General features: G+C 28.5%; 1 protein-coding gene across 1 annotated transcript in view; it reads right to left on the minus strand.

The window, feature by feature from the left end:
• kibra (WW and C2 domain containing protein kibra) overlaps positions 1–25291 on the minus strand; it is a 48761-nt gene that overhangs the window by 12333 nt on the left and 11137 nt on the right. The window contains exons 8-16 of the mRNA XM_016055572.5: positions 24315–24479; positions 20356–20445; positions 15740–16435; positions 13928–13996; positions 9815–9901; positions 8128–8320; positions 6207–6326; positions 3257–3386; positions 867–982 (exon numbers count right to left, since the gene is read on the minus strand). Coding sequence (XP_015911058.1) covers positions 867–982; positions 3257–3386; positions 6207–6326; positions 8128–8320; positions 9815–9901; positions 13928–13996; positions 15740–16435; positions 20356–20445; positions 24315–24479 — 1666 coding nt within the window. The remainder of the gene's footprint in view (positions 1–866; positions 983–3256; positions 3387–6206; positions 6327–8127; positions 8321–9814; positions 9902–13927; positions 13997–15739; positions 16436–20355; positions 20446–24314; positions 24480–25291) is intronic.

Raw genomic sequence — 25291 nt, forward strand, 5'->3', positions numbered from 1 at the left:
CAAATATATTTAAAATCCAATACACAATCTTCAACTAAATAAAAGCAGAACTAAGCGCAAGAAAGGCAGTCGCCTTGGCTTAAACTCTGCACAGTATTTTGCAAAACTTTGAATCCTTTTTTCTTTCAATCTTGAAAGCTTTTTTTCCTCCACACTTCGTTTTTATTTTTAAAGCACTGTTTGAAGTTCATTTTAACATTAAATAACATACATATTATTTAGTTTCCAGTCACACTTACTTTATCTTACCTTTAGTGAAGTGTTATTCTAAATTATCTAAAATTGCATAATGAATTAATACATATCATATGCAAAATAATATAGGATATTATTTTATATTTAAAAAAAGATCACCTAATTTTAAGAACAACTGATGTAGAAAATTTGATGTAAATTCTTTGTTAAATTATTACTGAATGAATTATTAATTGCATTTTTATTTCTTTAACATAAATATTCATCATTTATGCACTGTATCTTTACATGAGATTTGTATAATTATTTGTATTTTAGTAAATTGATACTTGTAGTTAGGAAAAATAGACCTAAAAATTTGGATGACCTGCGTCTAAGAACCCATTACTTTCAAAGTCTAACGGAATCACTATGAAATAGGTTTTCTAGTTAGTCAATAAAAACATGTGCAAGACAAAGATAAACATGGAAATGAAAATAGCAGTTTAATTTCACAATTTTATTCTGTTCAATACTGAAAAATTATGCATTGATTTGCTGGGGCAACCATATTTTTAGTTTATGATTAAGGAATTAATTTAATGAATAAAAGATTAAAGAGTTTAACATTTCTCAAATTAATGATCAATTGCGCTTTTACTTAAAGTGAGGAGCAGTTGAAAAATATTTACCAAATTCTGTAGAACAATTCCAACTTCATTGATATCTATATCACCCTCATCATCATCTTCACCATCACTGTCAACATCATCATCAGGTACCATACCACATTTAACCATGTCAGGACCTAAAAAAAAAATATCTATAAGGCATCTTGATGCAATTTCTAATTTTAAAAAAATTTAAAAGATTAAAAATTTTGCAGAAAAATTAAAAAATTCTAAGAAAATATAACCTTTTGAAGCAATAAGTACCTTTATTACAATCTTCTCACATTTCCAGCAGATTGAAGAAGAAAATAAAAGTATAGTATATTTTTGAGTTTGACAGTCAAAAAAGATCACAAATTTTTTTTTTAAGGAATATCAACCAAGACTGATGAAAACATATCAGTTAAATTAGTAAAGAGTTTTACCGAACACTTAACCTCATGCAAACAGTACAACTCTACTATCTGAGGATTCTACAAATGAAACAAAAACTATAGTTTTTATGATAACTTTTTAAGATGACTGATACAGATACAACTCCATAAATATTGTGTGGAAAGAAGAGCAAAGGCATTCAGTTCTAAGGAGAATTTAATCATGACACCATTGTTGCAGAACGTTACAGAGCTCAGGTAGAAAGATTTTTCATTTGGCAAACAAAAAAATTTTGCACCCTCTTCAGTAGAGTTATTTTAAGAAAAATCTTGCGACTTTCAACCTTGATCATTTACTCACTGTTTTGTTTCATTATAAGCATAGTGCGTGATAGTTTAATTTTTTCAAAGCCTTTTTATCCATGCGTGTGATTTCCTATATATAAAAAGTAATTTTGAAATCACAACAGTTCACTCTATAATTATTATTCCTAATAAATAAATTAAAAAAACATATTTAACATTAATAAAATTTGACTGGGTTTAGGAATTTTGTTGTAAACTCAGATTTGTAACTGAAGAATTATTAAATCAATTCGGTGTATTTGCCCTCCCCTTTTTTAATTTGGATGAAGTAAATTGATTTAATATATTTAATACGATATTACACACATTGAAATTCTAAATATCACATTTGACTCTTCACTTACATCACTAACCCTGATTCCATTGTAGATCCATGTGCTATTGTAATTATTTTTTTTACCAATTATTCTAAGAATTTTCAATTGGCTTTATATAATCTAAGTGTCTTTGACGTTTAAAATGCTGATATTATCACAACATATCTCACATATCCAAGTCATTACTCTAGGGCATGCTCAATTTCTGCCGATATCATAACTCCATGTTGAATTACTTTTGTTTTTTGTCAGTTTTTACTACTAATTTTCAATTTAAAAAAAAATTTCCAGATGTTTTTTCATATAATTTTAAAACATATGAAATTCAAATTTCACACTTGATTATTCACTTTGAATAAAATAATTCCACTGTTTCCTTTTTTCAATTTTTAGCAAAATACAATTGGGGTTTTTTTTTCACTTCAAAAATATAATCCAAATTATAAGAAAACAGTCTTTTATAAGTTTATGGGAAAAAAATATTAATTTACAATAATTTTATTACATTAATGCATATTTCATTTGTTACTTTTAAGCCAATAAGTCTTACGTTTTTTTTTTTTTTTTTTTTTTGAAGAAAAAATTAGGTGCTTCTTTTTACTTTTAGAATTTATTCTTAAGTCAATCCATCTTTATATTATTTATTTTTAAAAAATAAGTAACATTATTGATGTTATAAAGGCAATAATTTTATAATTAACCTTTTTAATTTATTTCAGATTGATTTAAGATTTTTGATAAGGTTTTGATTCAAAGAAACAATATTAAAGCGGATGTTACATCGCTATGTCTAATAGACAATAAAGAACAAAAATATCATACAATGCTGTCCTACTCAAAATATAAGCTAGGGATTTGCTGCATAACCGTTCAATTAATATTATTTTTATACATTATCTCAGTGTTCTCCATAAACCTCCTCGCTATCCTTCATTGCCATTCATATTGCTTTTAATTGAATTTTTTTACTTCAAAACTTTTTTGCTTTCATAGTTGATTAAAAAATGCCAACTAAGACCAGAGTCTGTAATCTAACCAAGATGACAAAAGCAATAACTTAGGCTTAATTAAGCAATAATTAGGCATTTCTCATCCCACTATATACAAAATAATAATTAAAATTTGATTTCACCTTAGTCATTATTTTCTTTGTTGTAAACCTATTCTTTAACAATGTGCCAATGATATAGGAATATTAATTAGTTACTTTATGGATCGGTAAATAAATTCATTTAAATAATTTTAAAATATTAATCACTAGAAAGCTTCATCACCAACTTTAGAAACTTATGACTTTAGTATGAAAAATTCTTAAAGAAGATCAAATTGTACGTTAGATAAGTTTTTTTTTTACCTTGATTCCGTGTCAGAGTTGATGTCTGAGACGATATTATGGTAGATTCATCACTACTCTCTTCTTTAAACATAAATGTTTTTGTTTGAAGATGGTCAGGTACCTCAAAATTCACATCTGTTTCTTTGTGCTAGATAAAATAAACAAAAAATTATGCAAACATATTTTCTTATAATAAATCTACATTGTGATAATTTATGTCCCACCTCTCTTTTCCAGGGTTAGCCCCCTGTAAAAACTTTTTTCTGGAGGTTTTTTTTTTTTTTAATATTTTTAATTGTAGGAGGGAAATGTGAGAACTTCTACCATAATGATTTCCACAGTCATGCATTTTAAAAGGGGTTGGGAAGTTTTTCCCTGGCAAGGAAAAAATGAGGGTGGAAGAAATAATATTCTTCGATGTTAAAAAAACTGATAAACTAATAAATTTAGGATAGTACTAAATTAGAAATAAAAATTTTAAAAGTTTTAGAAAAAGTCAAGGTCTTTTGATGAAAAACCAAGGTAGGTTGGGAATTTTCAAAAAAAGCTTAAGTTTTTTCAAACTCTACAAATCAATAACTTAACATACTATCCACTCTTATGTCGATAACAAATTCCATAAAAAGTTACCAATAAATATAAAAAATTGAACAGTGTATGTTGTCTTTTCAGAAAATGTAGAGCAGGGGTTTCCAACTTACATAAGGCCGGGGGGCCATAATTAAAGGCAGAAATCAAATGGCGGGCCACAACTTTATCTTAATTTTATGTAGGACTCTTTTATCTTTGAAGGAACATTAAATATTAATGGCAGATTTTTACCAAGTTGTACAAAACAAAAGTTTTGATTTACAAATTAAAATAAGAAGTTGAACTTTAAAAAATATTTAATTGTTATTAATAATATTTTTGAAAATATTAAATAAATAATAAAATTTCGGGCTACAGTAACTTTAATGTGCACCTATGTATTAAACAATTAATGTGTAACATATCTAATTGTTAAGATATAAAACTTTAGAAAGGTTGGTAATAAAACTTACATAGTAGCACACAAAATATTCAATGAGAAAATTGAGATTTGTTTGCTGCAACTACCAGAGAATAGATAGTTACATTTTAAATTAAAAATTTAAAAATGTTTGTGTAAATATTTTCGTCCAAAATTAGTGGTTTCAAAAAGTTAAATCGGAAAATTTCTTCGAGAAAATTTCTGATATGCACATGCTAAATTATATTCACAAATTACAAAAAAATAAAATAAAAAAGAGCAACATACGCGATTATTTTTGTATTTGAATAAATATTTTCTTTGATGCAAAGCCTGAGAAATACATTTTTTTGCACCGTTGGTATGTTAAATTTCACAGAAACGAAGAAATTAGGTTCTTATTAATGAGAAAAGGGGAGCTTTTACCATATAGTTGTTTTGCGAAAATTAACGGCCAAAAAAGGACAACTAATATAATTTGGCTCGTGGGCTGCCAGTTGGAAACCCCTGATGTAGAGTATCTAAAAGACACAGTAAACATCCAATTAACCGAAGCCTGATTATCAAGTCTTAAAATTGTACAATAACAAAATATTGAAATAAATGATACTACTAAAATTTTTTCATGGGAAGTGTTTCTGTTTCAAATACAAGCAAAATTTTTGTCCCTTTTGGGGTATGTCTATAGCAAGATCTTGTTTTGGAACCCTTAGCTCAAAAAGATTTATATATATACTCATTGAAGGAGGAAAGTGTCGAAAAGACATCACTCTAAATAAAAAAAGAAATTTCTCCAAAACAAGTGTAACATCACGGAATTGTATCCACTAAATCAGTTTATTTATGCGTGCCTTTCACAAAATTCTATAAATAATCAGAAGTTTTAAACATTACATTCCTTACACAAACAGATAGTTTTCGACGATATAAAAAAATCATGCAACCAAAATTATTACAACAGTTCAAATAAATTCCTTAAAAATGTAACATTATTCAAAAGTACAATTTGTTTCTCCTTAAATAACTGTTCTTAAATTGAATAAAAATTTATTTTATCACATCAAACAACTTTTTTAAAACAGAGAACTAGATGTAGAATTTAATCAACAGGGGACAGAAGTGGTTCTACCAGTGGTTCTCAATCATTTTTAGGCTACGTAACCTTATACAATCAAAAAATTTTTGACGGAACCCCTACTATATAATTAAGGTACATAAAGACAATTGTGAACGTAATAACTTATAAAAGAGTACTTTATTTTGAAAATATTTAATGAGATGTAAGGCCTATTTTCATCATTTTATCATTAATGATTTCAAATTGGGTTTTATATCCTACAGTTGAATTCACAATGCTGGAGTTGAATCTAGTTTTATTATGAATTTGACTTTGATGTATAAACGTAAGCTAACAATGAATTAAATAAGCCGAATTGTGGTTTACGTTAAAATGAAAACTAAAGAGAACTGCTATAAAGGTTGAAAATTGCTTGAAAGAAAATATATTTCTTCATTAAAAAAAAATCTAATTATTTTATTTTAGTTTGAAAAGCACAATGGGAAGTACTAATGCAATAATTTACAATTGCATGTTAATTTTTATAGTTAATTTACTGCTTTATTATTTGAAAAGTAATGCATTATTTCCTTAAGAAAAATTCCTTTTACTGGCAATTTAATTAAAGTAATATAGTAAAGGCATCCAAAATATTTAGCAAATGAATTATTAATTGCTTCTAAATATAATTATAGGTTTCAAAAATGTTTAAAAAAAAAAATTTTAAACTTAGGGTTCCGCACGGAACACCATTTGGGAACCACTGCTTTATACTACATTAAATTTTAATATTACAGACAGAGGTTAAAAATATCAAATTGTGTTTTAACAATGTCTGACAACGAATCCTAGTGGGATGATAAAACAGAGATATAAGCAAGTAAAGAACTAGTAAGTGATTTACGCTTCATTAGAATTACCTTGAGGGGTTTTTCATGCTGTAAAGGATCTGGTTGCATAAACCTAAAACTTAGAACATTGTACCACTTAACAATTGTGTTTTCAGGACAAAAATCTGCTAAGCTCACTTGTGAACTACCCTGCAAAAATAAAAATTATCAGTTAGTAAAATGAATTTTAATAAAATAATGAACACATTTTAAAGATGATAATTAACAGCAGAAGTGTGACATGAAAGTTTAACTAGCTTTTAAAAATTAACTATTAATAAAACAATCACATATTTCCTAACTTTCTGCATTATCAGAGATGCAATAAAAAAATTATTGTTTATATTGTATGATTTATTCATTAAGTTCAAGCTTCATTAGTTTATAAACTCAATATTTGTTCTGGAAAACTTTTTTTTTCTTTTTTTAAATAACTATCAAACTTTATTTTTACATCTAGATTTTATTTATAAAAAATTTGAGGTTTTGAAAGTTACCAAAGAGAGTTAAAGAAAAAAAACTTTCATAAACAGAATGCTATTTTACAAATTTCTGTTAAGTAACTGAAACTAAAAGACTTAATTTGTAATTTGCACCAGCAATGTACAATGATAAATGGTATAAGTCATGCATAAAAATGATAAATGTTAAACATTAACCAACATTTAAACAAGATGTTACGCTTTTGCAATAATTTGAGGGAAAAAATAGGCCTTTAAATTAAGATTTTATGTGAAAAAAAGCACTAAAACAGAAAATTAAAGTACTCTCTCAATAGCCTTAATTCAATGGATTCCTTAAACAGAGGATCAATGTGAGTAAAGAAAGCCATCTAGTAAAAGAATAATGCTTCTTTCCTAAAATTATTTTTTTCTTTTAGATCTCTTATCTGGGAATTAATAAATGACAATAAGAAAAATATGAATATCAATGAAATACAGACAATTTTCTTGCTGCTAGGTACAGCAATGACATAGACAACTTCCAATTATATTAGGGGGAAAAAATTATGTAAATTTCTTTTTGTCTAAGCATTATTGTACTCTCATAATTTGCACTAGAACCTATGCATTTATCCCAACACAAACCTTTCTTCTCAAGTTATCAACAAAATATGTTATTAAAGTTGCACGCAACTAATTTATCTTTGCAATCTTTGTCTCATCAATGGTTAACAAAACGACAAACTTTCACTGCCCATTCTGATCTTAGTGTTAACCTTTTTTACAAATTATAACAAAACATTTATTTTAGCAGCAGCTTCCACAAGAATTTTTATAGGTGGTGACTTAGTCAATTATTTAAGCACAAAACTCAATAAACCCTATCAACTGATATATCAGATTTTACAAGGTGTGAAAATTCAGTAGGATATGGTACAAAAAACTTCAGATTTCTTTCTTCACAAAAGCAATTTTTGTCAATGGCAACAATCTCTTAGGACATTTGATAATCCGTAAATTAGCTTTTAATGTGAGGCTAAATTATTATATGACGTAAAAAAAAAGCTTGTGAATATTAAATAAAAAGTTAAATATTTAATAGAATAGCTTAATCACACCCACATCATAAATAATAAAATCTAATAATGTGCAAGAGGCATCATAAACAACCAATATCTCATTTAATTTTACAGTTGTTGTTTATTCATAGAACTCTCACTTTAACACTGTTAACTAATTGTTTAGGTGCATAAGAAATTCATTAAATTTTAGAACTATTGAGTGATTTTTGAGTTTTACTTAGATAGAAAAATGAAATAATTATTACATGAAAAATATTTCAAATATTTGTTTATTTTTACATTCTGTTAATTCTTTTCAGAAAGACAGTAAACTACTCAATTTCTGCTTTGAATTTGCAACATTAACATTGCAGCTTTACTCAATTTTAGTAGTAAAAGAGCTCAGTAAAAGCCTTAACAAATGAATAAATGAGTAAGAATTCATACCAAACACTCTTCCTCTGTACTATTATGAATAGACCAAATATTAACTTGAAGAGTTTTCATGCATAATTTAGAAACTGGAATATTGAAACGAAATGTTTCTCCAATTGTAGGCTTATTTAAATTCTCAAATGAGCCTGTGGTGTAAGTATTCAATTCTTCACTGGATATTGGTAAAAGAGCTACTTTAATGCACCTAAATTAAAATATAAAAAAACAATTATTAATACTAAGCATCATAAATAAAACTAAGAAAAATATTCACATAGTAAAATTGAAATAAAAGATAACAGTGATAAAAAATTTTATTAATCACTATTTTTATTAATCACTATTTTTAATAATCCTTAACTGACCATTTATGCAAAAATAAATGTTAACTATTCTTAATAACATATATTCAGATAAATTTATTGAACCTGATAAAAAGGCAAATTTGGTTGATATTTATGAAGAAAAAAAATTTAACTTACTGAAAATAAATTATTTGGTCTTAATAATTTGAATATTCAGTTAGCAAATGGTTATGTACTTTAAACAAAATTTTATCTGGTGCACCACAATTGTCTCTCCATATTAAAAAAGAGTCACTCATGCCTAGTGTACTTCCATCATAATTCGAACAATAAGAAACAGTATAAAATTTTGAAAATATCTAGAGACATGTTTGAAGAACATTAGAATTACAAAATGTTATTGATGCCAGTCATTAATATTTTAGTTACTTTGTGTCAATTGTTTTTTTTTTTTCGCTGCTTAATTCAGTTTAGCAAAAAATTTAAGCAGGGGAATTGTGATTTTCTACTGCCACATACCATATGATTCAAAATGTGTTACAGTAGTTAAACAGTTTATATCAAGAGTTTTCCTGATTTTTAAATGGAAAGGAAAACTAATCAGAGTAAAATTATAATTTCTTTTCAGTTACACACTTTTAAAACTGAAGAAAAAACTTAAGACCTCTATTTGAAATTTTGCATCAGATACGAAGTAAATAAATTGAAATGTTTTGATGGTTTTTTTTACAATCAAGGAAGGTTAATAAAAGGCATGTATTTTTACACAACCAAAGGCACATTTTTGCCTTCCTTTCATTAAAAAAAAAAAGATTTTGATTACTTTAGTTTGGGGACTTGAAATTAATATCAAAAATTCTTAGATTGGCTTTCTTTCTTTACCCCCTTGCCTAACTGATGACACATATGTGTGTTTTCAAACTAGTCTTCCCTTCTTCAATCTTATATTCATTTGCAAAGAATTGAGTCCTCTAGTTCACAAATTAGAAAATTTCATTTTTTTTAAAAGTTAATTCTATAAAATTAGATTTTTTGGAAATTATAATCAATAAAATTAGAGTGTATATCATTTTGTCATTTATTCATTGTTCAATTATATTTTTATAAGTTTATAATTAAAATTATAAACAAATTGTAAAATTAATTTGTATGGTATTATTTTTAAAAAAAATTGTTTGCAATATATGTGAATTCATCAGACAGAATTGCTGGGGAAAAGGCGTAAATGGAGAGCATAGTTCAGAGCACATAGTGATAAAATAAGAACTGAGCAAGCATTTCTAGAGATTGGAAAGCAGGACGTGGTGCCCCCTAGTTGAATTTAGAATAAATATAACATTAGCTTAGAACTTAGCATTAACTTAGAATAAATGCAATTCTAAAGAAATACATACACTTTGCAATGATCAGGTACAGATAAGGCAGATAAATTACGAGCTCTCTCGATACCAACATGCAACAAAGAATCCTCAAAGGAATACCTGAAAAATTGAGGAACAGCTTTTTAACATAAAAATATAGACAAAATAACAGAATATACCAGCGTCCAATTGACAACTATTTTAAAAATGCCTAAAATTTTAATGAATTAATGAAAGCTTACTTTACCTAAGAATATAGAAAATATATATATAGTTCTAAATAGATTTTTTACTTTTTATAAATGTTTAGTCAAAGTCAAAGAAAAAATCAAAATCTAAACAAATATTTTAACATGACACCTGTTTTCTAAAGCTGCCCATAGTAAATCAGAATTCTTTTTTCGCTAAATCACGCTAATTTTGATATTATAGGTCACTTTTAACTAATAATGTAAAACTAAACAAAAAATGCAAAAAAGTTCAAAATTTATTCATTGAAACAAAAATATCAAGAGCAATTTAAAGCAACTAGGAATATTTTTTTGAAAAATAATTATAAATCATTTTTCTTTTCCTTTTGGTATTACACAAAATTTAAAAACTTGATTCCTTGTTAGTAAAACATCACTCAACTGGCTTTATTTCTAATAGTGAAGTTTTCTAAATTCAATTTTCCTAATAGACATACTTAATTTTCTTAAGAAACATTACTGTACAGATATTTCTATGGGACATTTACCTATTTCTATGCGACACTAAATTTCAAAACGCCTGGTAACCTTCCATGAATAAACCATTATATACCCCTTCCCTAAGGAAAACATAATCTTACCAGTATTGAACAGTTATTTACATCCAAGAAAAATCCGTTAAATCCCTTCAAGGCACACATTTCATTTTAACAAATTAATTTTTGTTCTGTTTTCTTTAAACATGATTTTTTTATGGACAAAATAATGTATGGATTTTTATGTGAAATAAAGAAGGCAAGAAATGGTATAACTAACTTTTTTATGGCTCTTGACTAATTATAGATTGTATTTGCATTTGATTGTATACAGGGACCACATTAAGCGGTTTGCCACCTTACCAAGAAATCTTCGCCAACTAGCAAAGGTTTCAAAATTTGAATTGTAGAACTTAATTCTCACTTTAAATTTTAGATTGTATAGAAAATTTTGCCGGATTATAAATTTCGATTGGCGGACTTCACCGAATCTTTGGTCTTGAAATACACGGAATTCCGTGGAAAAATTACAGGCCTTGCTCCTAGTTTCTAGACCTGGAGAAATAATATGAAAAACATGGAATTCGGGGGTACACCAGGAATACAATCACCACTAAATGCAGTATTTGAATCTTATTTAGCTATATTGATTAATCTAAAACAGTTACAGCAACAGAATTATCAAAAAGCATGTTTTTCCAACTAGACACTTCACTTTAGTGGACAATTTTTATGGTCTTAGGCATGTCTGTTTCATCAAGGTTTCACTGATTTTCATTCTAAAATGTTTAGAGTCTTCTTTTTTTTTCCTTTCAATATATTTTAGATTGAAAAGTAACCACAAAACATCTATCTTAGGGGTGCACAACCTTTTTGAGTGAAGGGCCACTTGCACAGCAGGTTGGGTAACGAAGGGCCGCACATGTATTTAGACACGTTAATGACAAATGTAGTAATGCTTATTTAAACATTAGCGTTCCATTTTTTTTATCAATAAACTTAGTAATATCAATAACTTAGTAGTGTTCCATTATTAGAATTCATTCAAAAATAAAAAAACTTATACCTTTTTTTTCTACAAAAAAAAAAACTTGCTATTTTTATCATATGAACAATAGATTTATCAAAATAAATAAACATTGAAGAAAAGAATTTTTTTTTTTTTTATCATATCATGCAATACGAAAATTCATTTTAGAATTAAATTCTAATAAATAAAAAAAAACTGCAATGCCCACAGAATGAAAGTAGGAAAAAAAAAGGTTAGTCATAATTAAGTAATATAAATTCAAATTAAATATTTTAATTGAAGAAAATTTATAGGTTTTAAACAAAAGCTTAAAATAAAAACAAAACTGTGATAGTTCAAAATAAAATTCAATGCTTATTTTGTAATGTACTTTATTATTTTATTTTATTAATTATTAGATTTTTTTATATCGTAAACATTTTCCTTTTTTTTTATCGAAAAAGATCACTTAAGCAACAAAAAAATGAAATCTAAACTACAAACAGTGAGCAGTTTAAAAATTCACGTTTTCTGCCATTTTATGAATTTCTCAAGTTGCAATAACAATGCATTTAAATTAGGGAGGGATGTAACGAGTATTTGGCCCTTCTGTTAAAAATACAGTTGGTTGAATGATCAGTCAAATATTCGGCAGAAAATTTTTTAGAAATGTATTTTTCTAAGTTTTTTTTTATTTTTGAATTTTTATAGATATTACTTTTTTTTTAAAAAATTATAATCAGACAAGTCAATTTTGTCATTTTTTCGATACTTTGAGAATTGAGAAGGATTTTTTTTCCATTTTTTGCTGTTTTTATTATAACCCAGCATTTTAACAGAACGTCTCATACTATTAATTTATTATCACTCTTTTCGTGTACTGTAATATAAATAACCAGTAACATAGAAAAGTGTGATTTTCAGTATTAAAGTTTTGGTTCAGGAACTAAGAAAAATTTGTTTTTTCTGTTTTTCTTTTCTTAGGCATTTTTATTATGACTCAGCCTATTTTTTAAAAATAAAGTTGCAAATAAAATTTATTTTATAGTAATTTTTTTTCTTCTAAAATTATGGCAATGAGAAAAATTTAAATTCAGATTTTCGGCATAAGATTTTCATTTAAAAGATTAAGAACGTTTTTTTCTATCTTTCTATTTTCTTTAAATAAAAAAAAAAAACTTCTTTTAGACGTTTTCATTATAACGCAGTAATATTTAATAGCATTTCTGTTGACTTAATTCCTTTTTCTTGGCTTTTTCTGGTAATTGAAAAATCAAGATGTTCAGCTTTAAAAAAAATTTTCAAAAATTAAGATTGATTTTTATGTCCTCTGTTTCGCTTTTCGACATTTTCAAAAATGTTCTTGATTGGCCTTATTTTTGAGAGTTAATTTCTGAATACATTTTTCCAGGAAATATTATTCTGAGCATTGAAATTTTAGTTTCAGTATTGCTATGCTGCTAAAAGATTTTGCTATTTGGCCCCAAGTGTACGGCGTTCAGTCGATTTTTTCTTCTTTTTTTTTACGAATATTTGGTTTTTGATCAAATCACAATTCATTACCACATTCGAGCAAATCATATTCATTGCGGAAATAAAAACAAAGGAAAAATAACTAGGAATTACGATAAAACTGTACCGAAATACCGTATCAAAAAGTGATTATTTAAAAGCACGATTAGCAATCAAGTGTCGTAATAACATCATAGTTAAATAACGGGATCGTCAAAATCATGTGGAAAAGTATAGAAATAATTGGGAAAAAATATATTTATGCTGAACTCAGCACGAATAAAGCGTGTCAAATACATGATCTAAAATTTGCATGTCATAATAGAATAATTGGAAATCTTTATAATACGTGGGAACGCATAACAATAACTGCCGAAAAAAATTTTTGAAAAAAAAAAAATAATAATTGCAAAAAAAAGATAAAAAATCACTTAGATTTAAGATGAAATCGGCAGAAATAAAGTGCACAAAAAGTGATTATTTAAATATGTGATCTGAAACTCGCGTCGTAATAAAAATTCGGGATTTTTGAAATCACATAGAAAAGCGGAAATAACTGTATATAAAAAAGTCATATATATTTACGATAAAATCGGCTTAAAGAAAGCGCGTTAAACGTACATTTACTAAAGAATCTGTTAAAATTGATAGTGTCAAAACGTGATGACTTAAAATTGCGATTAAAAATTGCCATTTTTTAAAAAAATTTTATTGTGTTTAGAAGCTCTCGCGGGCCGCACTTCAGTAGTCGAAGGGCCGCAGGTTGTGCACCCCTAATCTATCTCAAATTACAGTACAAGGTTTGCTAAATATTATCAAGTAGACTTTAATATAAGAAACTAAAAAAAATAATAGGTACATTAAAAAGTTCTAAGAAATAAGTGAAAGAAAAAGTTACCTTAATTTAACTTGTACTTGTGCAGTTTCTAGATTCATTTCACTTAAATCAAGTCTATCTTCAATAAGCCTATAAAAAAGTTTTCATTTCATTTTTGGAACTTTCAAACAGCAACTGGAAACTTAAATATACATCTAGTTTGCACGGAAAAAGTAAATCCAAACTTATTCTTAGGACATGAAAATTAATTTGATCTATATATGTTACAATTTATCTGCTGGAGTAAAGTATAGGCACACTAGATTTCATACTTTCCTTTTTTTTATTTTCACTATCATTAAATAATATCTATTTTATGCATTTAAGGAAATAAATGGAAAAAAAATTATCTCATCTTAAAATAGGACAACTAATACATTGGACACATTCACACAGATGTACCAAGAAACCATCATTCTTTCAGGCTTGATAAGTCTAATCATTGAAGTAATTTCCATTAAGATAAATTCATCATCAGATTTCCTAAATACACATTTAGATCCTTATTTTTAGCATCAGATTTAATTACTTTCCTGCTTTCAAATAAAGATAACCTTTTAGAAAATTACATGGGTGTAGAGTGACAATGGTCTTTTTCATGTAATCTGAATGTAAAAAATTTTTCTATCGTTCTAGCCCTGCCGATAATTGCAGCTACTTTTGAAAGAAAATTTTCAGCTAAAAATAAAAAGCTAGGCATAGAGCAATCGTATAACCTTTCTAGATTGCTTAGCAAAAATATTTAAGATATTTGTATTTTGACACAACAGATTCCTTCGAAAATACACTTCATTTTCATATTGTATTATTAAATGAAAATTCCCACAAAATCAAATTCCCATATTTTTAATTAATCTGATGTTATTTTGAGGAGAACTATGGTTTTGAATAACAGGCATTTGTTAAAAATTTATATAAAAATTGCCTCTGATGTGCTTGCCTACATGTAGTTTTGGAACTGTTTTTTGGCCACTTCAACTTGTTTTCTCTAATTACAATATTTTAAAGATAATACTTTTGGCAGGCGTATTTTGAATTTTAGAATTACTTAGCTACAAACTCTATATGCAAGAATTCTATCGTAAATCCCAGTCAATTATTGATCATTTTTCGACCCTCTCCTTGCAATTTTCCCAGTTTCAACATTTTAATACAAAGTGATAACTGCTCATAACGCTCAATAAATATTATGAGTTTTGGAGCAATTTGTGCAGTATTTTTTTTTTAACCCTGTGAATGACGAACATGCTGTGAAATGGTATAAACAAAATAAGTACCTAAAAATTTTAAATTCCATATACTTTTTAATTATGTTCTTAAAAAATCTTAGTCTAATTGATCCTAAAAAAGTGGAAACATTATAGAATTATATTTTTTGATTAAATATTCAAGCAATAATTCTAGTGTGTTTAATTTATATAATGTATCTATCACTTATAATTAAACTTCAGTTATAAAATAGGAGTGATAAAAACACAAACTCTGCTTTGTAATTCACTTATAATTAAACTTCAGTTATAAAATAGGAGTAATTTAAAAACACAAACTCTGCTTTGTAATTCAACTATCTATTTTAAAATTCACTCCTCAAAAATAGGGGAGTGCAATAAATCTCTATAAAAACTTTTCTTTGGATAGCATAGTTTTCACTTATAATTAAACTTCAGTTATAAAATAGGAGTAATTTAAAAACACAAACTCTGCTTTGTAATTCAACTATCTATTTTAAAATTCACTCCTCAAAAATAGGGGAGTGCAATAAATCTCTATAAAAACTTTTCTTTGGATAGCATAGTTTAACAGTGTTAATACAAAAATGTTTGAAAAACTCACCTTTTATTTGAAGCTTCAAATACTCCACTATCACCCGCAACAGATTCATCACTAACAGCAGCAGAGACACTACGATTGTTTGAGCTTGAATATGTACAAGTTTGAAGATCATCGCTTCCAAGTTCACAGATTGGACTTAAAGGTGGATTGCTATGAGAATCATTATAGGACTCTCCCACATTCCTTAAATTCTGTTCACTACATAAAAAGCTACTTGTAAGAAATTTTTGTTCATTTAATAAATTTTGTTCAGTTCTCAAGTTTTCAGCTGCACACGGTGACAGTTTCAAATCAGCCAGCTGATCTTCAATGCCCATAGGTAACTGTCTTTGTAATCTCTCAAGATGAGTCTGTTCATAGCTAGGTGGTGGGCCATATTCATACGGAGAAACAGGAGGTGATATTGAAGATAAAGATGATCGAGGTGAGAGAGATGGTACACTGTGACCAATTGAAAGTGATATGGCGGTTTCATCAAAGTTTGCTGGTCCACTTACTTGAGAACCACCATGAATTAAATGCCCAATACGTTTATGTAAATCCTGTAAAGATGGGTCAGCTGCACATTGTGGAAGCCCATATATATCAGTAAAGCTAAGGCTGCTCAGAGAGCCTTTACTGCTAGCTGACAATGATCCTGTGCTTAGAGACCCAAGTGAGCTGCTGGATGACACAGACAATGTACTAGCAGATAGACTGTAAAAGAATAAAAATTGTTAGTAAATCACCAAAATAATATAACTATACAATGAAAGATTTTATATTTTTGTAAATGAAGTTTTAACTTTGATATAATTCATTAGAGTAGGGCCACTTTCTAATAAAGAGCTAAGAAAATTGCTAGATAAATCTGATCTTTCTCTATTCCTAATTCAAAGGGAGTACCAAAATATTCAAATAAATAAATCAAAATATATAAAAAATATTCAAATGTAGAAAATGAATCACATTAAATATAGAATTGTTTAACTTAATAAATTAGTTAACTTTAATTATATATTGCAACACTTTTTTCTACTTAATAGCAGAATTTATTACTACTTTATGGCATTTTCCTTTACGGATAAAACTTTTTTTTATATATTTTAAACAATTTAACAAAAAAAAAGAAGAAAAAGAAGACCGGAGGATAAGCGTTTCTTACATGTGATTCTGAAACTAGAAAAATTCCTACAACACTCAAGTACTCAACACTTTGAACAACACCCAGTGGATAAACACTGCGTACATAAAACCCCCACAAAATCCCTATCTTCTGGCTACAAAACAATGGATTGACCTGGTGTTGTCTGAGTGAAATTCCTGCTTTCTCTGAAGTAGCACTAATTGTCTAAAACTTTGAAAAATGGTTTAACAATTTCTAAACAACAACAAACTATATTTCACACCTAATTACGTACCAGAAAAATTTTAAAAATAATTAAAAGAGTACTGTGTATTTTTTAGAATTTTTCTTTAGTTCTGATACTATTTCATATTTCTGAAATTATTTCCCTTGTTGAATCAGAGAAAAGTTGAAAAAATTGCTCACTTCATAATTCAAACACATTTGTAACACCAAATCAAACAAAATCTTCAATTTTGTTTTAAAATCCAGAATCACATTTAATTTGGGCTCTAATGTTTAGATAATTGAATTGCAAGGTTGAAAAGTGAACTTTGCATGGTTGTTTTATTGCATTTTCTATTCAATTTAATTATTTTCAATTACAATATATTTACAGTTTGATTAAAGTATAAACTATAAAAAAGTTTATAATTTAAATAGAAATTTTAAATTAACAAATAATACAAAACATATGCAGTAGTCACCACTTAACGAGAAAATGTGGGGGGAGGGGTAAACATTTAAAACAATTTCTACTCATTGAGACATGAAAATTTAGAAAACTCATTTGAATGCACAACTATCAAGGCAGTATCTCTCGTCCTTGGACAAGAGTGCATATCTTTTCATCCTCCTCGCAGTTTGTCTATTTAAAGAAACAGTTTTCTAGCAATCATTCTGACAGAAACTGGTCCAGTGGAATTTATTTGTTTGCTTAACAGCAACAAACTTTCATGCCATAAGAGCAGGAAATTGGGCTTTACGGCATCCATTCACATAAGTGACGTCACGAAATAAGGTCATTTCATAACACACTTGCTGGAGGGAAAGAGTGATGAGACATTTAGGGTATTTGCATATGAATACTTTTTTCTGTTAACCCACTTTTCAACATAAGCTTGGAAAAATTTTATAGGCATTGCTAAATAAAAAAAAAAGATTATAAAAGCTTGAGTTGAAAATAGTTTTATAGCATGATTTTCCATTCAATAAAAAAAAAATATATGTTTTTTTTTTCAAAGCTCATATTTTAAAAATTACTGATTTCTGGAATACTGGTCTCTTGAATGCCGGATGAGAATTTCCACACTGTTAGAAGCTAGCCTTAAATGTCACTTATATTTAAAATTTGCTTTATGAATTAGAAGGTTGCTAACGATATTTTTTGTAATTAAATAGACTTGTGTAATAATGTCAATGAGACTTGAAATTGTTTCATTTATTGGGAGAAAGAAGTTAGTTCTTGCCAATTCTCAACACATACCATATTTCCGCAGTTTTCCGGTAGTTTTAATTATTTATGAAAAATCATCTTGTGTAATATCCCTCTGTGTTTTCATTCTTTATTAAGTATAAATGTTCTGGTAATGAACTAAAAAACGAAGATAAAATGTTTTTTTTTTTTTGTTGAATATGAAGCTGTATTTGCTACTGTTCTTGTAATCAATTTTGTGCTACTGTCTGGTCAGCATCTTTCTGTTTGCCAAAGCTAATAATTATCAAAAATATAAGATATCTTGTTTTCTCCAAAACTAAAACCAACATTTGCTGCACAATTTTCCATTTATTCATTCGAAAAGCTTAATTTTCTGCTTTTTGTTGGATGAAAGGTCTTTCAGTTGGAGTATTACGTTCTTGAACATTTTTTAACAAGTCTTAAAGCTTCTCCAACTTATTTGTTATTAGCTCTTTTTTTTCTTTTTTTTTGCACTCAGAGTTTTTCTTTTTGATGCCTGGTGGCTGAGAAGTAGCACTTCGCAATCTCGTATCACATTCGATCCTGGAGGTGGGCGTAGTTGATTCAGCCTCTCATCTCTTCAGTAGGTCAATAAAATGAGTACCCAGCATGCTTGGGAGCAAAACACTGGGAGTTGACCACCCAATCAGAGCATCTGCTCTTGCAACCCAGAGCCCCAAAAAACTGAGATGGGCACAGTAGGCCTTGGCCCTCTAAGGGCTATCACGCCACTGAGTTTAGTTTCCATTTTATCTAATAGAAAACAAACGATTTTTAAAAATTTTGCGAAGCAGTGGCTAACAGATGTATAACCATGCTGCAGCATTGCCATAATCTGTTATAATTATTTAAAGCGTTACTCTTTCGTATTAATGTTAAATCAGTTCATGCTCTCCATGTTGCCAAACTCTACATAAGCAAGTGAGCATAAAATAACGTGCTTGTACTTGGTTTAGATAAAACCTCTCCTTTCCATGTGGCAAAGATAATTACATTCCTTATCAGCTAATCAGCACACTTCTGACCACCTGCAGCTAAAGGAGTGAAAGAAATTGATTTTTGAGAAAGAATTCTCAGAAATTCAAATATTATCGTAGAGGAAAAAAGGGTCCTTCTATATGCACATAATAAATAAAAAATTCAAAAGATGTATAAAAATACTGATAACATTAAAGTAATGTAATAACAGTTATGTCCACAGAAAGAGATAATTTTAACATACAAATGAACAGAAAAAATTGGGACCTAATTTTCTTGATAACAATAAAGGATTGTTTCGTTGTTTCTAATCCCCAAGAGGTCCATCCCAATTAGACCAATTCCATAAGTCCAAAAATGTCCAGGAAGTCTAAAAACAGATGAGGTTTTGAAAAAACCTCGTCGATCTTAAAATCGATACAGTTTAGAATATGCTCGGGCGAAGCCTGAGCAGTCCTACATTTAGTGCAAAGTCCAAAAGTCTTTTGCCCCTGAACATACAAGAGACACCTCAAGTGACCACTTGCAAAGCGAAACAAACAAGTCTGCTGGCTTCTAGGTCCCTCAAAAAGCAAGGCACTTCCAGGTCGTTTTCTGAAATACCAACTATGCGGAGGAGGAACCCTCCAGAGGTCCATAAACATTTTTTTGCACTCTGAAAAGACCTCGTTGAAAGTGGAAGGTAGATCTGGCTGTAGAGGTTCCAAAGAAGCATCTTTAGCCAGTGAGTCCGCCATCTCGTTACCTTTGATTCCAACGTGTGATGGAATCCATTGGAAGTGTACTCCAAAGTCCGTAGAGAGCCTGAAGAGCATTCCCAAAATTGAAGCCGGAGCCCTGTCTCCAACATTCCTCCAGTTGCTAAGGTGTTGGATTGAAGATTTCACTCTCATGGCAACAGTAGTTAGGCCATTAATATTACATTGAATAATCTTAAGAGATTTTCCCTTAGAAGATAGAGACTGTAGTGTACTTGTCGAACCTGGCCCTCAAAGGATTAACATACATTAACCAAGATCACATTAAGTGGAGACTACTCTATAGTGAAATTTTGAATTGTTAATTATAACATACCTTTTCAATTGAGATTCTAAAGACATTGTGACTCTCATTGAGTCCCTAAGCTGTATTAACAATAGATTCTTTTGTTCATGCAGTTTTAACCTGTAAGAAAGATAATATACATTAACAAAATTCTAGTAAGTATATGATTGCTATGGACGTGGCAAGAAAACTGCAGTTAGCAAAGCATGAATAAAGTACATAAAACAGAATGCTTATAAGCCTCTTTATTTACAATTAGGGACAAATTTTTGTACTTAACAATAACAGTCAATCTTTACTTAAACAAAGGGTTGGCTGCTTTCTGGAAAAGAATTATTTGCAAGCTGGCTGTCACTTATGCATACAGATAAGTTGCAATTCACCTTTTTTGTCTAGAAAAGTCTGTTGCACTGTTTTTAAGCCTACCAACTCAGGGTAAATTTAAGTTTAAAAAAATTTGCATAACTTTCTCATATGAGAATACTTAAGCTGCAGGAAAGTTTCTAGCTGAAGGTTTAGTAAAAATTTAGAACAAATGTTCAGAAGGTAAAAATCATTTTTCTTAATTGTGTCTGAACACACTAACTAATGAATACATAAATAATGAGAATTAGTGAATTGGAAGGCACTGATGCCAAGTTGCTCCACTTTCTGTAAACAGATTTTCCAGAGGTAGAAAAATACATAGTGATTCTTGAGCTAGTAAATTTGATTTTAAAATTAATGTTGCCCACCACTAGATTTAAATATTTATTCAAGTATTCATATAGCATTCCACTTTTCTAATTTTTTCATGGCCAGCCTTTTAAAATATTGGCAAAATGAAACAAAACTATGGAAATTCTAGTAGTACATGCTCAAAAAAGTCAAACAAATTGATCATGGAAGATTAAGTTGCAATTTTTATACATTCAAAGGAAGCAGACAGATATAAATAAGGATTTTTGGTACTTAGGTAGCATTTCACATTCATAGCACTGCTTTGAATAGTTGTTGTTGTTGTTAATTTACGTCGCACTAGAGATGCACAATGGGCTATTGGCGACGGTCTGGGAAGCATCCCGGAGGATGATCCGAAGACATGCCATCACAATTTTGATCCTCTGCGGAGGGGATGGCACCCCCGCTTCGGTAGCCCGACGACCTGCGCGCGAAGTCGAGCACTTTACGGTAGCTCAGTTTAACGAGAACCAATACCTCACATCCTCGGTCCCTACGCAGACTGATCCAAGTGGTCACCCACCCGCACGCTGACCGTAGTCAGTGATGCTTGACTTCGGTGATCTGCTGGGAACCGTGTCTTAACGATCAGTCCACTGCGGGACCTTTGAATAGTATCACATGAAACAGGATTGAAAACAGAAATGGGGGTACTAAAGCAAGTCTACTTTAAATATTTATAATTATATTCCATATTTACATAATTCTGAAAAAGTAACTTCTATGTCCAATTTTCAATATTATTTACAATTATGTAAGCAGAGCATACATTTACAATCACAAAAGTCTATCTTATAAATTTAAGTTAAAAAACATATTTCAAAGTAACAAAAATAATACCTTGAAAGAGTAAACATTGATGTTTGTTTTAAATTAAATAAAAGACTAATAAATAAAATAGTCAAAAGGCTATCAAGCTGTAATTAGGAAGTTAACTTATTGAAATGAGAGGTTTATGATCAGTACCTAAACAGATATCAGTCTGGAATTAGTTGCTAAGTCATTGACGAAATGTCAAAGGTTTTGAGAATTAATTATTTAATGCAAAAAATAATGAACTTCCATCATTTCCATCCCTGACTATAAAATAAGAAGTTTTTTGCCCTGCAGATGGGACAGATACATGTTAACAATTTGACATCAAATATTAGTGCTAGCAAAAATGTGATTAAAGGTGCTAGAAAATAAGAAAAAAATTTAAAGAAAAAAACTAATTAACAGTTCAGCTACATGCAAGGTACGTATTTTGTATGAAAGAAACCAGACAAAATGGAGGAAACTGGAGGAAAAAAGAAGAAACTAAAAATACCCAGCTTAGTCGTTCAGGAATGAGCATAAGAATAATTAAAAGAAATTTAGCATGACCAGAAAGTAAAAAGTTTATCACATCTATTTCTCAAAAAAAATATTTATATATATATACAATTTTACATTATTTATTTTAGTTTCATACATAATTTTGAAATCTAGATATAAAATTATACATAGGTATTTATACTACACAGTATTTGATTACAAAAATTGATAAACTATTTGCAATTGTAAATTCAATGTGATCTGTAGTAGTGAATTTCTTTAGTAGGTGATTTGTTAATTTAGAAGTATTAATAAAATTGTATTATGATATTTTAACAGTTTGCTGCATAATTATAAAAAATAAGGTTTCATCACACTCATCTACTTAAAATGTTGAAGGACAACAGTTCATTTATTTTCTTTAATTCATTAATTCTTCCCAATTGTTGTTTTAGTTATGACATGTTTAATGATTTATTAATAACTAGGAAAATACTACAATAATTTAACTCTACTATGATAATTCTATACTATCATAATACCTAATTCCCTTTGATTTGTGCCGAACTGATCCCACGAAAGCTCGAGAGCAGCAGAAGTTAACTATATCAAAGGCTTTACAGGGTCCCTTCCTCAAAGCACATTTTTGAAGACCCTACCCTCAAAACAAAATTGTTTTTGATCGATATTCTCTTCAAATTTCTTGTATAATAAAACTAATCTAATTAAAAAACAAAATTTTTTAAATAAATTTTAGTCAACCCCTCAATGGTTTTGATTCTTGGGAAAAGTGCCCTTCTCTCCTGCTTTTCAAAATAGCCTTCACCACTGTGGAAAAAATTTGTTAGGCTTTCTGCAACATACCTCTCTAATACTAATATCTTTCTGCAAGATACTTTTAAAAATGACAAACTTTTCGGATCAAATAAAATAATTTTTTAATTAAATATAATATTTTTTATTCTAATATTATAGGCTATATTCTCGCTTTTGTACGGGGAAAACACACTAATTACCTTTTTTGCATTTTGTAAATCATCATCTCATTAAAAAAAAAATTTAAAAATCAAGAAATCCATAGCAGTAAATTGGACACTTCAAAAAAAGTTACTAAATGCATGTTTTCATTTAGAGATTTCAGTTGTTGTAATAAATAATATATTATATATATCGGATTTTAAAACTATGGAGAAATCAATAGTAATAACTGTATTAAAAAAATTAGAACGAAATTTTCTGCAGAAAAGAAAATTTTTTACTTTATTAATCTTTATTTTTCAATGTTCTCAAATAAGAATAGAACAGTATTTTTTTCCCCACTCCAATGAGCGAGAAAGTCATCTTTTGAATATAATTTTGAAGAAAAGATAAAATCTTTCGAAAATATCTGCAGAAAAAAAATTCTACTTTAGCAAGAACTCGGAATCTTTCCGCAAGAACTCGGAACGTTCTGCGACAATGTTGCAATGTCGTCACGATTCTGCCACGGGGGCCTTCACTAAATCGCATGTAAACTGCATGCATAATTTTCATAAACGGTTGTATAAAACAGAGACGTCTGCTACATTTTCCTTAAATACTAACATTTCTGTTGAGAATTTTGTACCAGGTCTAATCCCACTAGTATGGTAGACCGGGTGATTTGATTTTTTCTGGAAAATCTAAAAATTGATACAAAAATAGTAGTACTGACTTTTCAGGAACCATAGATTGTACACAACTAAACAATGAATATTTTGATTAAATATAACAACTATTATGGTAAAACATCTTAGCTACCTGTCTATCCTAATTTCCCATCTTTTATCATGTTGCGGGTAAACTAATGCATAAATATTACTTTCTACAACCTTAATATAACTTTTCAATAAAAAAAGAACAATTATACACTTCATGCTAGAATTAACATGCCAAATCACATGAAATAAGAAAAGGGCTTGCAAGGAAAAGCTTAAGTAACATAATAAGCTTACCTATCTGCTATTGCTCGATTAGACATCTCCATAGCATTATCTAGTTCTTGCTCTAATTTGCATATTTCAGCTTGGATTGACATTTTCTCTCCTTCACTTCGGCCTTTAATATTGATACTACGCAATTCTCGAAGAAGCTGCTCCTTTTCTTGAATAAGTAGCAGCCTAGCCATGCAAGCAACAAAAAAGAAAACATGCAAAATTTGCAGAATAGACTGATTTATACAACATGAAATTCAAAATTACATGCAAAAGAGAAATAATATTCACTAAGTAAATTACAGGAGAATGAAAGCAAATCTATGTACATGCAGAGTACAAGAAAATAGTATTTCTAATGTTTAAGAAAGTTAAATACTTCTATACAATTGATATAGCACAAAGAAATCAATTTTTATGATTATGAAAAAACATAAAATGTGCATAGTTTAAAACACTTAAACTTATTTATAAAGAAATGTTCATGCTTTTTTAACATCTATTTATTAAAAATAGTTATTACATACTGGCTCATAACATAAAATGCGTCAGAAAAAAAAAACCCAATTATTAAAATAAAGAAAATTTGACAGACTTCTCAAGCTAAACTATTTTTTAATAAGAACTGCTGATTATTTTGCAATTTAAATTAATCATCTTTTTGATATATCAGAATTTTTTACACTGTTTGTGGCTACATTTTTAAACAAATATAACTCATAAATTTATAAGAAACTTTTTGTTTGACTACTTACAGAATTTTGCATCTTGCCAATTATAAAAAAAATTGACAAGTATAGTTAATTAAAAGAGAAAAACAAATGATTAAACAGTTACAGAACTTAATGTCAAAACTTTTACATTGGAGTTAACTGAAAAATATATCAAGAAAAAATTTGATCATGCTTGATGAATTAAAATTATTTTTAAAATGTAAGCACTGCTTAATGTAATCTATTTTCAAATATTACTAGCATTTAAAAAAGACAGACATATTA

This window comes from Parasteatoda tepidariorum, chromosome 12 (assembly GCF_982258835.1).
Source record: "Parasteatoda tepidariorum strain Cologne lab strain chromosome 12, Ptep-v5.0, whole genome shotgun sequence".
NCBI classification, from domain to species: Eukaryota; Metazoa; Arthropoda; class Arachnida; order Araneae; family Theridiidae; genus Parasteatoda; species Parasteatoda tepidariorum.